At 37.2% G+C, this 17,662-nt stretch overlaps 1 protein-coding gene across 3 annotated transcripts in view; it reads right to left on the minus strand.

The window, feature by feature from the left end:
- Nucleotides 1-373: 373 nt before the first annotated feature.
- The window catches only part of SLC16A9 (solute carrier family 16 member 9), a 58,302-nt gene continuing 41,013 nt past the window's right edge, over nucleotides 374-17,662 (minus strand). For all 3 annotated transcript variants that reach the window (XM_070262933.1, XM_023643563.2, XM_001503406.7), the window contains exons 4-6: nucleotides 8,398-8,493; nucleotides 2,911-3,819; nucleotides 374-2,489 (exon numbers count right to left, since the gene is read on the minus strand). In XM_070262933.1, the coding sequence (XP_070119034.1) occupies nucleotides 2,311-2,489; nucleotides 2,911-3,819; nucleotides 8,398-8,493 (1,184 nt within the window). In that variant the 3' untranslated portion in view covers nucleotides 374-2,310. The remainder of the gene's footprint in view (nucleotides 2,490-2,910; nucleotides 3,820-8,397; nucleotides 8,494-17,662) is intronic.

Here is a 17,662-nt window from a genome sequence, read left to right on the forward strand (position 1 = left end):
CAATGATGTTTTATACCATAAGTGAGGACCATAATCCCCATCTCACATGACTATTATGAGGGATAAATAATGTAATGTGCTTGGAACATATTAAGGATTCCATTAATGATTGGTGAGATAATTAATAAGAATCTCAAAGAGAAACCTGTCTCCTCTTCTTCAAAAGGATTCTGTAGGACTGACATATTAGCTTTCTGGAAGGCCATGGTCAAAACAGTTTAGCAAATTTACTTTTGAATATGCTGATGTCCAATCACCAAATTCTGGGGTCTGAAGTGAATATCAGGTAATTTATATTTTTACATGCAAGTGAAGTGTCACTGTAATTTGGAGGAGGGGGACTGACTAAGAAGAGAAAAAGCAACCAAATGGATGCAAAACAAACAAAAAATATTTTATTATCACCTAAAACTCATTCCCTAGACAACAGATAATGCACACATCGGACGACATTAGCAGACATAGTGAAGATGCACTTGAACAGCTGTCAACATTGATGAATGTGGAGATGTCATAAAAGTGAAAATTTTCAGGTTATTCGATTTCCTGTATAATATTGGCAAAAAGGAACTGTCAACACAAAAACATTTAGTTTAATTTTTTTAAATGTCACTTATTGTATTTACTAGCCTTGACAGTGACTAAAGAATGAGGTACAGAAAACTTTCCAGAAGTCTGAGTATGGAGCAGAAGTCCAAGGCGCTTTGGAGCCCCACTATTGCGTTATGGAGTAGGATTAACTCAGCCGTGAAGCTCCCCATACTCCAGGTTTACTGCATAGAAAAGCGCTAGTTACCTACCTCACTGAGGTGTTGTGGGGACTCATGCTTATAAAGTGCTTCAGGCGCCTTTGAAGAAAGGCAACATAGAAGTATAAAATAATCTTACATATTTCAAAAGAAATGAAAAGATAATTTTGGCACAATGGGAAGAGTGCCTCCAATTTAAAGAACCACACTTGGCTATTTTTAAAAACCCCTTACCTCAATGGTTTATTGGGTTTTTGTTTTCTATTTAAGAGAATAAATGTTTCTCTATTGCCAGTCTTAGAACAGCCATTCTCAACCCAGGCTGTACTATCAGAATCACTTGAGGAGTTCGTTAAAAATATGGACGCCTAGCCCACGGCCTAGACCTACAGAATTAAAATCTCTAAGAGTGCTACTCAGGCAACTATATTTTTTAAAGGATCTAGAGGATTCTGATGCATAGCAAAGTTTTAAAAACATTTCTTTAGAAAAATGTCAATTTATTAAACATTGATTTTCTTCCTAGAACATTTTTCTTAAGATTGAATGAAGTTGGATTAGGGTATCAATTTCCTATTGCCCTTTTCCCTTCCCATGTCCCACACAGACTCAGAGCACAATACACACACACACACACACACACACACACACACACTTTTTAGTTCTGTCCTTGAATTAAGGTTTGATAGCAGTAAAATCTAATAGTAGCAAATAAATGCTTCATCGAGAAGATATGCAAGGACTTGCAATTCATCCCCACTGTGCCCGAAGCAAATGGATGTTTCCCATTTGCCAAGAATGGAATGGTTTAAATATGCATTTCCAATTTGGAAACAGGTAAAATCAGCACTTTCTGGGAAACAACAGCTTAGCGGATGCTGACAAAGTGAGCAAGGTTACAGCGGCCACCCATGAAGAAAGGCTACAGCGACGGCTCCTCTGCTTGGAGACTGCCTGCATCTCAGCAATCTCCTTCGGAATTGAAACGATTTATGCTCAGTGGACACCAAATAAGTGGGTGCTTCATCAAGGTAAATAAATTAGAATCATGAAAACCAGTGACTATAATTTAAAATATCTTTTTTCAAAGGATCAGTTTGCTCCACTGCAATTCTTAAGGCTGTTTTAGTAACCATGTTCACTTCCTGACTGGCTCGAAGTCTTCTATTTACTAGCTGGTCTAACAGAAAAGAGAATGAGTTAGTCCCCAGCGGCCTTCATACATATCTCATCAGGCTGCCCGCATCAGTTATAAAACAGAAGAGTTCCCTCTGGGTGCCTTGCGTTGGAACCAACGGAGTGTGCAGAGAAATTATATTTCTTGACACAGAGAAAGCCTTCTGAGGCTGGCCAAAATTTTTACAATGTCAAGAACTCATGAATACTAGCAAAACAGAATAGTCCCACATCTTGGAAAAAGAAAAAAGAGAAAAAAAATACAGGCAATAGAGGCTATGTATACAGTACACAGAGAATAGGATATGTAAAAAATTCATTCAGAGTCAGCCATAGTGAAATTTTGCTATAAGAAAACAGTCTTGTAGTGCCTTCCAATATTCTCCTAAACATTAGAGGCAACTTTGTACAAAAAGGTCACTGGAGCTGGCTTGGGGAGTTGCTTGTTGCATGTATCGCAGGGCGACAAGGCTGCCAGCAGCAGAATAAAACCTCCCAGCAGGACGCAGAAGCCACTAAAATAAAATGCTATGTCGTAGGTCTGGGTCCAGTCAAAAAACCAACCTGAAAAGAGAGTAAGAAAAAAGTGAATTTGATAGAAATAGCATGAATATGAAGCCCATATTCTAATTTCATCGATTTTATATACAGTTGGGTTAGGATATAAACTACTCCCCCTCCACCCCCCACCGCCACCCCGACTTCTAAAGTGGCCCATTGGGAGTTAGAAGAGAAGAATCTCTCAAATATTTGGATAAGAGTAAGCTGGCATTTTGAGCTTCTCCCAAATAATGAACACAAATCCCTGAGCAAGTAATTGGCTTTTTCATCCATATCAAAGTGATTTTGAAGAAATCATTCCCATGAGATCTTCCTTGCAGATTTATTTTGTGCAAATCAGCACTATTATTACAATCTGAATTTCTATATCTGGAGATGTTACAAAGAAAAGTAAAATGGGTTGACTTTGAAACAAATATCTTACCAACAATTGGTGGTCCAAGACTACTTCCAAGCCCAGCAAAGAACATTAATATCCCATAGGCATGGGCTAATTTTTCAATTCCCACAGTCTTTGTGGTCACATATGGGAAGATTGACCAATTACCAGTAAGAAACCCTACGATCGCAGAAAGTATTGCCAACGTGACATAACTTTTGGCAAATGGAATTGCACACAAGGCCAGGCCCATGGTGATTAAGGTAGCTACATAAAGATATAAGGTATTAATCCACCTGAAGTCAGCCAGTATCCCTAAAAGGAGTTTACCGACTGTTGTCATAATGCCAATAATGGAAATAAGAGGCATAATAAACTCTTCTTCTTTCACATTTGAACTTCTTGCTACATCTTCCATAAGTAATGAAGGTGGAAACCCTCCGATGTCAAAAAGAAAGATAGCAATGAAGAGCGCTAAAAATACTTTGTTTTTAAAGAGAGTCACAGTTTCTCCACAGTAGTTTTTATATAATTGCCACTTCCTCTTGGCAAGCTGTTTGCAAAAATATGTCTGCTCTGCAACTTTCTTTTTGTAGGTTTCAGTCTCTCTTGTGTGTGCCGTTGTCAGGTTCTTATGAAGTAAACTCTCCTGTTTCCAGTCACCACTGGGCAAGGTGCTCTGGCAGGTTTCCTCTCTACCGCAACTCTTTTCAAGAATGTTTTCTTCCAGGTTCTTTTCTTTTTCATTGTAAATGGAGTATCTATCTGGTACATTTTCCAGAGCTGTTTTTTCAGGCAAAGGACAAGCAGAGGCATGGAGAGGTCTCATCAGACTGCCACAGGCTAATATATTTAAAGCTAAAGCACCCACAATCAGCAGGCATCCATCCAGTCCATAGGACTCAATCAGCAGCTTCTGCAGAGCAGCATATATGAAAAGCCCAACACTTGAACCTGAAAAGGAAATGAGAGTTGTTCAATCGTAATCTCTTACAGTTTGAAGCCTTCAGGACAAGCATTATTAGTATCATAATGGAATTTCTTTTTCACACTGGCATTCATGTGTGCCCTCATATTAAAATCACAGCAAGAATATTGAAGATAATGATAATAATAATAGGAATACTGATAGACTATTTATTTTAAGAGTTAGCATTTATAGTTCGGCCACTGTGCTAAGCACTTTCCATTGCCCAGTCTTGTTTAATCTTTATAATGATCCTGTCGGGCAGGTCCTATTATTATTCCCAATGTACCCATGAAGAGACATAGGGCAGAAAGGTTGAGAAATTTGCCACAGATCACAAAGCTCTAAATGGCAGAAGTAGGTCACACTCAATCAGTCTAACTCCAGGAGCCCATCTTCTTAACAAATACCTTATGCAACTACTTTTTTTGCACTTACGATGTGCTAGGCTCCATGCTTATATTTATTCCCTTTATTCCCTTTGGAAAAACAAATTCTCATATTTTATTTTTTGAGATGAAGAATATATTTTAGTTTTAGGATATTTATAATGGTTTGATAGTTCAAATCCACTGCTGAATCACCAGAATGATTCATATTAATAAACTATGAGGAGAGTAAAGCAGAATTTGATAGGATATTTAAATTACAAAGTATGCCTGGTTTGCGCGTCTGTGCAGCACTGTAAATACTCCAGTTTTTTAGCATAGATCACACTAGACATGCTGGAATGGCAAGGTACATCGGCCCAATTAATTTTCAGTGTTCCTACATGGTTCTGGCTTCAATTTTTTAAAAATTGAGAATTTTAAAATTTAAATATCATTGAGAAACATCATGTGAAAAAGCAGGAAAGAAACAGATATAAATAGGTTGTAAAAAAAAAAAAAGAGTCTAGGGGCCGACCCAGTGGCATAGAGGTTAAGTTTGTGAGCTCCACTTCAGCAGCCCAGGGTTTGCAGGTTTGGATCCCCAGCGTGGACCTAGCGCTGGTCATCAAGCCATACTGCACCAGCATCACACATAAAATAGAGGAAGATTGGCAACAGATGTTAGCTCAGCGACGATCTTCCTCACACACACACACAAATAGTTCTAAACAAGCTGATCATACCTTTAAAATAGTCTATACCAAATTACATCTTAACTCGAACAGGATGCCACGCTTGCAGTAAAAATCCGTCTCATCAAACATTCTTACAAATAACCAAATGGCTCTGTCTTAGAGTTGTAAGAAAACATTTTTCTTTGGGACCGTGGTTGTCCCTTCCTAACATTTTTAAAGCTAACTCCTTCATCCTCAAAGAAACAAAATCTTAGCATGCAAATGTTAATTCATAGCTCATGTTAATGTAATGGCAGCTAAAATAGTATCTTTTTGTGGCTACTAAGAGAATAAGTGTCTCTATGTTGACTTTTGAGAAGTAATAATAGTAGGCAAATGTAATCCTTCCCTTATCTTTTTAAAAGTGGCACATACTTTAACAGTTAAAAGTACTTCAGAAAACAAACTAAAAGATTTGAAAATAGGACTACTTCATGTACTTCTGTACTAACTTAGCATCTATTCACTGTTAATTCATATTTTTGTCTAACACCATTTCTTTGTACAGATTCTAAAAAAGTGCCATACCATTAAATACTTAAAAATACTCTTGGTGTTTTGCAAGTTCCATCTTTTGACCTTAAGTTAAGAAAATGAACAACTTCCCCATTGCTCACCAACCAAGTTTAGCTGTCAATATCGTGAAATATAAGGGAAACATATCAAATCAATTCAACAGAAATTCATTGAACATCTATAATGTGTTAAGCATATGACAGGGCAGCAAAATCAAATTACACATTGAACACTACTTTCCTCAGCCTACATCCCACAAGAACGCAACCACAGCTTAGAAAGATGCAAGAATTCTTTCAGGCAACGAAGAGTAATTTAGAACTTTGTGGTGGAACTGTGTAAACTGTAAAACTATAATGTTTAATCTTCAAGAAGGAAATTCCCATTTAAAAATCATCAATGTAAAGGGAAAAGTGAAATAAAGCACCAATTATGCTTCTATGCATGCCTAAATTATACATTATCACAAAAAGGAAAGATATTAACCGATGTTCAGGGAACCTGAAACAGTGAGAGATACACTCACACTTTGATTAACTCATTAATACTAGGGGTCAATAAACTTTTTCCATAAAAGGCCAGAGAGTAAATGTGTAAAGTATAGGGGGCCATACAATCTCTGTCAAAAATGCTCAACTGCCCTTTTCTGCCCTTGAAGCATGAAAGCAGCCAGAGAAAAATCATAAAGGAATGAGCATGGTTGTCTTCCAATACAACTTTATTTATGGACACTGAAATTGGAATTTCACATAACTTTTACATGCCATGAAATATTATTCTTTTGATTTTTTTTAACTATACAAAAATGTAAAAGTCATTCTTACCTCATGAGCTGTCCAAAAACAGACAGGACACCAGATTTGGCCCATGGGCATTAGTTTACCAACCCCTGTTCACCAGGAAGGGAGATCGCTTTCCCAAAACCTTCACTTCATGTCCATGTTCCTTTCTTTCAACCAAGTCACAATATTTCAAGTATTTTGACTTTTGGTTTCTTTCCAATTTTTTTAAAAATTCTGTGAGTTTTGTTTTGCTTGTCATCTCTTTTTCTGAAGATGGATGCTATAGATTGAATGCTTGTGTCCCCCCAAAATTCATATGCTGAAACCTAACCTCCAAGGTAATGGTATTAGGAAGTGTGGCCGTTGGGAGGGTAGAGCCCTCATGAATGGGATTAGTGCCCGTATAAAAGAGACCCCAGAGGGCTCCCACTCCCCTTCCACCATGTGATGACACGGTGAGAAGACAGCAGTCTGCAACCTGAAAGAGGACTCTCACCAGAACCAGACCATGCCGGCACCTTCATCTCACACTTCCAGCCTCCAAAATGGCAAGAAATAAATTTCCGTTATTTACAAGCTCCCCAGTCTATAGTTCTTTGTTATAGCAGTCTGAGGTGACTAAGACAGGGGATTAATGTTTCTCTTTAATTTTGCTTCACCCAGCTCCATCTAAGCCGAAACTGAAAACTCATTAATTCTGCCAAATCTTGACTGTCCACAGTCGCTCCATTTCTAATTCTTCCCAAGCCCTTCTGCCCTCTTCTCCAGACTGAGTGGGAAGCTAGAAAAGCCCTCTCAGCATACAATGTCCGATATCTTCAGCACCAGCAAATTTGGACCTGAAGGGGAATCTAGGTCACAATTATAATGCTTTTAGAGCCCTTACAATATGTCTTAGGCACACTCTCCTTTAATATTCCCAGTAACCCAATGTGATGAGTACTATTATATCCCATTTTACAGTTCAGAAAACTGAGGCTTAACTTAACAGTTAACAGACCAGTTAAGTAACTTGTCCATCACTGGACAGCTAGTGAGTGACACAGGCAGGATTCAAAACCAGGTGGTCTGGCGCCAGGGTCTGTGCTCATCACTACAGTATAGCGCCTCTACAGAAAATATAGTATGGGTACCAACTGCTCTGGATTCCCGTCTTCTGCTTTTTCTATTTCTTCTCCAAGTTCTGCCTTAGCCTGTCCTCAGACTCTGACTCTGTCTCCTCCTAGACGACGGTTCACATTTCTCACCTGGTAACGCATCCTTAAACCACCTTGGGTAAATATCCAGCTCAATTTAATTTGATTTGGAATCACTTTGTTGCCACTGGGTTGGCCCCATGAACAAAACATCAGTTTGGATCTTGTTGCCAGATATGCTATTGAATTTATTCAGCTTATTTGAAAGCCTGACCTCCCAGGAATACCCACTCATTAACAAGTAGCATATGAAAACTTACAACTTATAGTAAACTTGGCTGCTTTATCCCCTACACAAATCTATAAAACATTGACCACAGAAAATTTTGATAAGTTCCCTAAACAGCCTAGAAAAAAATCCATCTGAAAAGTGAAGCACACTTTAAAATATCAGAGGGAGTCCAGAAGGCTTCTATATTTACATTTTCCCCCTCAGTGGTCATCCCTTGATTATTAAAGGAATAACAAGGGTAAACAGCCTGTCGTTCGGACACGCACGGGTCAGTGAGATGTATTCATAAATCAGGACTTTAGGAAAACTGTAATTCCACAGTAAATGGAGATGGAGGGACATCAGCATCAGTCTTTCTGACAGTGGCCTTAAGGATCTCCAGTTTCCTTTCAATTCTCCTATCTTTCTCAGGGATGAGGTGCTTTACTCAAGTGCTCTCTGCTTCTTTTAGCAAGGCTCTCACCAGCACGTGACTCTCATAAGCTTTCTTTTCCTGTTTTATACTGGACATCTAAAGCTCCTGATTTTTCATATACATATCTTAGGGTTTTTTCTAAAGCTACGCTCATATTTACAGTGAAAAATAAAATTTCCTTCTAGGACTAATGTAAAAAAATTGTGCTACCTGAGTGGTAGCTGGGGAGTGGTTGGTTAAACGTGTCCGTGCTTGGTCACTTTTAACTGTGATGAGACGGCTGAATAATGGCAATGCTGCACTTATTTTGAAAACGTACCTGTTGAAATCAGGCCAAGTGCAAGGCCTCGGCGGCTGTCAAAATACTGGCACGTAATGGTCACTGTTGCAGTGTATAATAAACCACATCCGAGACCTAAACATAAGAAGACGTTGCATAAATTAAGACAGACTGTATTACTTCAATGCAAAAAAAAAGTGAGGGGGTGGGGAACAATTAAGAATCTCCAATAGGACATTCTGTTACTGACTGGCTAAAACTCTTCCGAGTGTGGATTCCTAGACTCCTTCGATGTTAGTTGTGTGGCTCCCATGACACATTTGGGCAGCCTCGGTTTTCACTCCACATCCGCCCTAAGGTCAGGGTCAAGTCAAAAAAATAATCCAATTTCTAAAGCATGAATGAATAATGTAAACTTAAATTAAGACATTATGGGGAGATATAGAAAATGGTTAAACCACACACAAAATAGTACAATTTAATCAAACTTGCCCGTTCCATCTCTCTGTCTCTCTTTCAAATCTTGCCCTCCTCTCAGTGTTCATCTTCTCTAAGTCCTCTCAACACTTCTATAAAATCTCCTTCACCATCTCAAGCTCTCTTGCTAGAGTTCGTAGCCTGCACACCCCAGTCTGCAAAGTGAGGGACCTCGGGCAGGTCCTCTGGGGTTCTCAGATCATCCCCTCAGAGTAAAATGTATATTTGTAGGTTTTCATCTTTTAGAGATGCAATCTACCCTATTTAGGATCAAAATGTCTTGATGTCTTTAGTTTAAAATATAGTCACAAAAAAAGGAAGTAAACACACTAAAATATTAACAGTTGTTAAATTTAAGTGGTGAGCAGATGGTAGTTTGCCATACTATTCTCTGCTTTTCTGTAAATTTGAAATTCTTTTATAGTTAAGAAAATATCTTACACCTAAATTTCCCTTTCTTGAGACCCAAGGACAATATTTATCTCCAGATTGTCTCCAAGACTCTTGTTTGTAAGCTTAATCTTTTCCTCCCTATTAAGTACCTGATAACCCCAGTTTATTTTTCATAAAATTTTCCTCTGGCTTCAAGCTCATTACTTTTTGCTTTTCTTCTGCAGCATCATCTGTCCTTGAGGGTGACTCTACAAACAACACATAAGCCATCATCTAAAAACTGACTTTTAACCATGGCTTATTAGGTGAGTTATTAAGATCATTTTCATTACTTTCAATTGCACCTGGACTATGATTAGAAAGAACACATGACTTAACAAATATACTGTATAAACATTTTAAGAAATTAGTGCTTAAAACCACCCAGGACTCAGATGATCATCTGTGATTGCCGAAAAAGTCTTCTTAAAGAAATGAGATAGATTAAAAAAATTAAACTCTAAATAAACCTTTTAAAATAAAGCACTCTTTTGTATGATTTAAGGGGAAAAAAATGCTATCTCATTAACTAAAATATGAGTTGGGTTGATTTATACGGTTGTCATGACTACATGCCATAGAATACTTCAATGAAATAGGACTTGTTACTGAACAATCAATTTTCTGAAGCCAAAAACGTCACCCGTAAGTAAGACTTTATTTCAGAAAGCCTTTGGAGGAGGAAGGAATTTACTTTTCTGTGATTTGGTTGTCAGGGCTCTGTCAAACATTAAGCAGTAGAGACAAGAAAAAAAGACATTTCTGATTACTAAATGCCAATGCCAGAAAAGTTGAAACAGCAACTTTTAAACTTTCAACCTTCGACTAAAAAGAAAGAAGGTTTTAAAAATTATTTCAGACCCAGGAGTTTCAGATAAGATTGTCTCACTTTTTTTTTCTAATGTAGCAGAAATCTGAAATGCCTTTCCTTTAAACTTTTTAAAAAGCAGAAGGTGGCATGATGCCTTCCCACATCTGTATCAGGATGACCTTAAAGCAGTTATTAAAGGGACGGTCCTCAAGAGCTTTCATGGAGATTGTGAGGACAAAACTATTTTCATAATAATACTAATATGTTCTCTGCTTTTTTCACTGTGTTCACATTTATGCTGATAGTGAAAAGAGTTGGTGAGTAAACCTGCAAAAGTCTTTGCACAATTCAAGGTATTGATCCCAAACTTTACGCCTTATGTGCTTCAATACCACTCCCTCACAGTAAAAACAAGCAGGCGAAGTCTTTTTAAATGCTTCCTCTGAATTATGACAACTGTGGGTTGCAAGGAAAAGTACTTATGCGATTGTTTTATTAGCCAGCTACACGCGTCCATTTTTCATGTAATCTTGTTTGTATTTGAAAGAATGTCTGACAGACAAACTACGGTTACTCAGACTTGGGTATGTGGCAGACATTTTCTTGAAAACAAAACTATCAAGGGAAATAACTGACAGTAATATTTTCCAATGATGAAATTCGAGCTTTCTAGCAAAAATTAGAATTTTGGAAACTTGAATCCATCACTGTGAACTTGACAACTTCCCAAAACATAAAGATTTTCTGAAAAGCCTGTTGGGGATACTAATAAAAGTGATCTTTTAGATAGATAATGAAATGTGTCAACATTTTTGAGTTCTTGCTCAAAACAACTCAGCGACCATTATTTTTCAAATAACCAATTCATGATGTTACAAAATCAGGCTTGAATGCAGATCTATTCAAAGTACAGAATAAACAAGTAGATTTAATATAACAGAGTACAAAAAGTGTACTGATGTGGTATCAAGTTCCATACTGCAATTAACCTTTGGAAAACTATCACTTACTGAGTTTCAGTACAGTATCGAAGAAGAATATCTACAATTACCTGAAAAAGCTATTTAAAAATCCTCCCTTTTGTAACTACATCTTTGTGTGAGACCAGATTTTCTTCATACTCTTCAATCAGAAAAACATATTGCAAGAGATTGAGTACAGGGCAGATATAAGAATCCAGATGTCTTCTATGAAGCCTGACATTGAAGAGATTTGCAGAAAACAATGCCTCTCTTCTCACTAAATTTTGTTTTGTTTTGGGAAACAGAGCTTCTTTTTGATAAGTATGTTATTTATGTTAACATGTACTGGGTTTGTTATTGTTATCTTTAAATTAATTACTAAACAAACAATTTTTAATTTCTCAGCTTTTTTTTCTTTTTTTTTTCTGAGGAAGATTAGCCCTGAGCTATCATCTGCTGCCAATCCTCCTCTTTTTGCTGAGGAAGACTGGCCCTGAGCTAACATCCATGCCCATCTTCCTCTACTTCATAGGTGGGACGCCTACCACAGCATGGCTTGCCAAGCGGTGCCATGTCGGCACCTGGGATCCGAACGGGTGAACCCCAGGCCACCAAAGCGGAACGTGTGAACTTAACCGCTGCACCACCGGCCAGCCCCTCTCAGCTTTTAATACAGTAAATTTTAACAGAATAAATATCTCTAAGTATAATCCATATAATTAAAATCTCCTTGGGGTCCTAAATAAGAGAGTGTAAATGGCTCCAAGACTATAAAGTTTAGAAACCACTGCCTTAAAACAATGCTTAGTCTTCAATCATTTTTTTGTTCATTCGCTTGTTTAATTCATTTTTTTTTTGAGGTAGCACTGGTTTATAACATGAAATAAATTTCAAGTGTGCATCAGTATATTTCGACTTCTGTATAGACTATATTGTGTTCACCATCAAAAGTCTAGTTTTCATCCATTACCATACACATGTGCCCTTATACCCCTTTCACCCACTCCACTCTCCCCTTCCCCTCTGGTAACCACTAATCTGTTCTCTGTATCTATGTGCTCGTTTGTTGTTGTTTTTTCATCTTCCACATATGAATGACATCATATGGTAGTTGGCTTTCTCCATCTGACTTGTTTCACTTAGCATAATACCCTCGAGGTCTGTCCATGTTGTCGCAAATGGTAAGATTTCATCTTTTTTCATGACTGAGTAGTATCCCATTGTTTATATACACTGTGTCTTCTTTATCCATCCATCCATTGATGGGCACTTAGATTGTTTCCAATTCTTGGCTATTGTGCTGCAGTGAACATAAGGGCGCATATATCTTTTCAAATTAGTGTTTCCATGTTCTTTGGATAAATACCCCAAAGTGGAACTACTCGATCATGTGGTAGTTCTCTTTTTAATTTTTTGAGAAATCTCCATACTGTTTTCCATAGTGGCTGTACTAGTTTATGTTCCCACCAGCAGTGTACAAGGGTTCCCTTTTCTCCACATCCTCTCCAACACTTGGTATTTCCTGTCTTTTTAATAATAGCCAGTCTCATGGGCATGAGATGATATCTCGTTGTGGTTTGGGTTTGCGTTTCCCTAATAATAAGTGATGTTGAACATCTTTTTATGTGCCTGTTGGCCGTCTGTATATCTTCTTTGGAAAAATGTCTGTTCAGATTCTCTGCCCATTTTTTAATTGGGTTGTTTTTCTGTTATTGAGTTGTATGAGTTCCTTATATATTTTGGATATTAACCCCTTATAAGATATATGATTTGCAAATATCCTCTCCCAATTGGTAGGTTGTCTTTTTGTTTTGTTGATGGTTTCCTTTGCCATGCAGCAGCTTTTTAGTCTGACGTAGTTCCATTTATTTATTTTTTTCTTTTGTTTCCCTTGCCTGAGGAAACATGATATTCAAAAAGATACTTCTAAGACAGATGTGAAAGAGTGCACTGCCTATGTTTTCTTCTAGGAGTTTTATGGTTTCAGGTCTTACATTTCAGCCTTTAATCTATTTTGAGTTAACTTTTGTGTATGGTATAAGATAATAGTCTACTTTCATTATTTTCTATGTGGCTGTCCAGTTTTCCCAACACCAATTATTGAAGAGACTTTCCTTTCTCCATTTTATGTTCTTGGCTGTTCTATCAAAAATTAGCGAGACCAGCCCAGTGGCGTAGTAGTTAAGTTCACGTGCTCTGCTTCGGCAGTTTGGGGTTCCTGGGGTTCCCTGGTTTGGATCCTGGGCACAGACCTACACACAGCTCATCAAGCCATGCTGTGGCAGGATCCTACATAGAAGAAGTAGAAGGACCTACAACAAGGATATGTAACTATGTAGTGGGGCTGTGGGTAGGAAAAAAAAAAAGAGGAAGATTCGAAACAGATGTTAGCTCAGGGCCAATCTTCCTCACATAAAGGCATATCTTAAAAAAAAGAAAAGAAAAGAGAATTAGCTGTCCTCAGATGCATGGGTTTATTTCTGGGCTCTCAATGCTATTCCATTGATCTGTGTGCTTTTCTGTCAGTATCATGCTGTTTTGATTACTACAGCTTTGTAGTAATTTGTAATCAGGGAGTGTGATACCCCCAGCTTTGTTCATTTTTCCTCAGGATTCCTTTAGCTATTCTGGGTCTTTTGTTATTCCATATAAATTTTAGGATTCCTTGTTCTATTTCCATGAAAAATGTCATCGGGATTTTGATAGGGATTGCATTGAATCTGTAGATTGCTTTAGGAAGTATGGCCACTTTACATTAATTCTTCCAATCCATGAACACGGAATATCTTTCCATTTCTTTGTGTCTCCTTCGATTTCTTTCAACAACGTTTTATAGTTTTCAGTGTACAGGTCTTTTACCTCTTTGGTTAAATTTATTTCTAGGCATTTTATTCTTTTTGTTGTGATGGTAAATGAAATTGTATTCTTGATTTCTCTTTCTGCTATTTCCTTGTCAGCGTGTAGAAATGTAACTGATTTTTTTGGTGATTTTGTACCCTGCAACATCACTATATTCTTTTTTTATTTTTAATAGGTTTTTGGTGGACTCTTTAGAGTTTTCTTTATATAAAATCATGTAATCTGTAAAGAGTGACAGTTTTACTTCTTTCTTTCCAATTTGGATCCTTTTTATTTCCCTTTTCTCACCAAATTGCTCTGGCTAGGACTTCCAACACTATGTTGAATAAGAGTGGTGAAAGTGGGCATCCTTGTCCTGTTCTTGTTCTTAGAGGGATAGCTTTTGGATTTTCACCATCGAGTATGATCTTAGCTGTGGCTTTGTCACATATGGCTTTTATTGTGTCGAGGTACTCTCCTATTAAACCCATTTTATTCAGAGTTTTTGTCATAAATGGATGCTGAATCTTGTCAAATGCTTTTTCTGCATCCATTGAGGTGACCATGTGATTTTTACTCTTCATTTTGTTAATTTGGTAATGTGGTATATTACATTGATTGATCTGCAGATGTTGAAACATCACTGCATCCATGGAATAAATCCCATTTGATCATGGAGTAGGATTCTTTTAATGTATTGCTGTATTCGATTTACTAATATTTTGTTGAGGATTTTTGCGTCACTGTTCATCAGTGATATCGGCCTGTAATTTTCTTTTTTGTGCTGCTTGGAAAGCACTGCCTTAAAGCATTCCTTGGTCTCCAATCATTTTTTATAAGACTCTTGCCAGTGGAAAAACTTCTGAGCATCGGCCTCCAGTATACGCATAAAAATTTTTCAGCTAAATGCCTGTACTACTAACAATTCAAAGCATAAACATTAGTAAAATATAATTGTTTCGCTTTACTTACATAGGTGAAAACTAAATATGTTTACATGTTCTAACACTTCCTTCTCACACCTTATGTTCCATTTCACACACCTCTGAGTGAGACCACAACTTCAGAGGCCTCTTTTCCCTCATCTCCTCACATTAAACCAGGCGTCATGCTCTTTATCACACCCACTGCCTGAATTATCAACAACTCTCTCTCTCTGAACTGCCACTGGCTCAATTCACCTCCTCATCTTTTTTGATCTGAACTATGGCCTCCTAACTGCTATCTCAGCCTTGAGTACTTTTTCCACCAATCTATCTTCTAACCTACTCTCATACAATTCTCATCATGTCATACTCCTGCCATAAAATCTGTATAAAACCCTTTATCATCCAACCTCTGTTACACACCATGCTTTGACATATCTGCAACTCCCCACATGACCTGTGCATTCCTTAAACAAATATCTATGAAAACACAGCTGATATCCATTGTATCTCACGCCTCTGAGCACTGGAGTTCCTTGAATGTCCTCCTCCCACAACCCTCACTCCCCCTTCCAACCGGTGCCCACCTGATCACATCCTACCAGTCCTTCTAGACTCAACTCAAGCAGAAAAACGTACATGAAGCCTCCTTTAGCATCCCTCTGCCCTACACATACACACTACACTAGCACTAAACCTTGGTTTCATTCTATTATTGCACTGATTTTGTTGTGTTACCAGTTAAATATTTATAAGTCTATTTCCCGAACTAGACAGTGAGCTATCTGAGGGCAGGCTGTGTTTATTCATCTGAGTATCCTAGTTCCAAGTCTGAGCCTGGCACGGAGGGAGCGTTTTTAAAAAGTCTGTTGAATGAACCTCCCCACAGAAGTTATTCTACTATTTTTCCCCATAAATCTCATTTGAGTTCCCCAATTTTAAGTCACAGTGGATAATGTCAACCATCTCCCTCTATTTTTACTCCAGTTGTCATTCTTTCTTAACAAACACGCACACTATCTGTATGTACGCATGTCTGAGTGCATATATATATTTTATAATATATTTATGTCTGCTTTCCAATTAAGTCATGTTGATGTTTTTACTTAGGCCATAAATTTTATCTTAGCTTGAAAAATATTCAAGATTTTTTTATTTCACTAAATTTATGCAATAGGATAGTATCATTAGAAATACAGAATTAAAATTACACTGTTTGAAAAAAGATAGACTTAATTTACAACTTTTATGTTTTACAGTGTGATGCTTTGGGCAAATAACACTAAACTGCCTCATTTCCTCATTTTTCTCAATCCTTATCTATAAACTAAAAAACACCTAGATCAATTAAACTGATAAGAGAGTTATAAGGAGAAAATATAACTGAAGTAAAACACTCTAATGTTATAAAATGCTTCTAATTCAGAATACATAAAAGCAAGCATCTCTAAGGAACTAGCATATGAATAAAATTATGCAAAATGGAATTTTGATTTTTTAAGAGGCACAAGCAATAAAACATTTGAAATCGTGTACATATTTTGAAAAATGTCTATGAATTACTTTTAAATATCCTTTCATTATATACATATATTTGTGTGTAACTTAACAGACATCTATCAAGCCCCTACATTTATATATGGAAATTTCCCCCTGCGGTATAATTTTTACGAAAAGAAACGTTTTAGTAACGGTGCATTCTAATGTGGCAGTGTTAAAAAGTGATAAGGCCAAAGCTACAGAATCCAGACTCCATGTGTGGGGTAGAGGTTACGGGGAGTGACCAGGACTTCTCTGGTTTGGCCACTAGAAGTCTCATTATCCTGGAAAACCCCTTAGTCTTGGGCAAACCAAGAGAGTTGGCCACTGTGGGGCAAACTGTCTCTTAGTCATTTAGGAGAATTCCCCTTCTGTACATTTTGAAACAAGCCTTTAGGCAACTTCTTAGAACAGCTGAGCCAATATGATTAATTATCTTGACCAAAGGTTAGGATACACAATCATATATAGTATTCCAGAAATATCTACTTCTAGAAATGAAACTGTGAGAATATAACTTAGGATGCTGAAAAAGATAAATAAGCTCAAAGTATCCAAATGCAGGTACTGTATATGTTTCTAGCCTAAAACATCTGTATGGAAAGTTAAAAAGTTCAAGCAATTGGCTAGTTTTTTGATTGACATGGCTCTAAACTTCAAATGCTTAGCATGAGTACCCTGAACATGACATCGACTGGTTAAGAGCACAGGCCTGGGATCAGGCAGGAGTGGACCCAAATCCCAACTCTATCACTTACTGGCTGTGTGACTTTAGGAATTTGCAAGTTTACTTAAACTCTCTAATTCTTAGTCTCCTTATCTTTACAACAGTTTCACAAGATAGTTGTAAAGATTAAGAGACATAAAAAATGTAAAAAATTTAGTCTCTGTGCCTGGAATATAATAAGTACTAAAAAATAGCCAATATATTGGTATACTTTTCACTTTTCACCTGTTATGGTATTATGTAGCTATAGCCTCAGACTAATTAGAAAATCATAGTTCCTTATTACACTTGAATATCCATGAGAGACAAAAGACTATCTTTAATGATATAACCATTAAAAACAAACCAAAAAAAGGCTTATAAAACTGTAACTGCTAAAATGAATATACAGGAAATGAACTTTATCTCACTTGCTATAATTAGAATAGAATGAGATTGTCTGTGAACGTGATTTACCCCCTCCCCCAGCTCAATGGACTATGCAGAGATTACCAAGAAAATGAAGGAAAAGAAATTGAATTTTTCCAAAAATCAAGAAGAGAATATTAAGAAAACAGTAATCAAGTAGCTAAATAACAACATATCCTGAAGA

This window comes from Equus caballus, chromosome 1 (genome assembly GCF_041296265.1).
Source record: "Equus caballus isolate H_3958 breed thoroughbred chromosome 1, TB-T2T, whole genome shotgun sequence".
Lineage (NCBI taxonomy): Eukaryota > Metazoa > Chordata > Mammalia > Perissodactyla > Equidae > Equus > Equus caballus.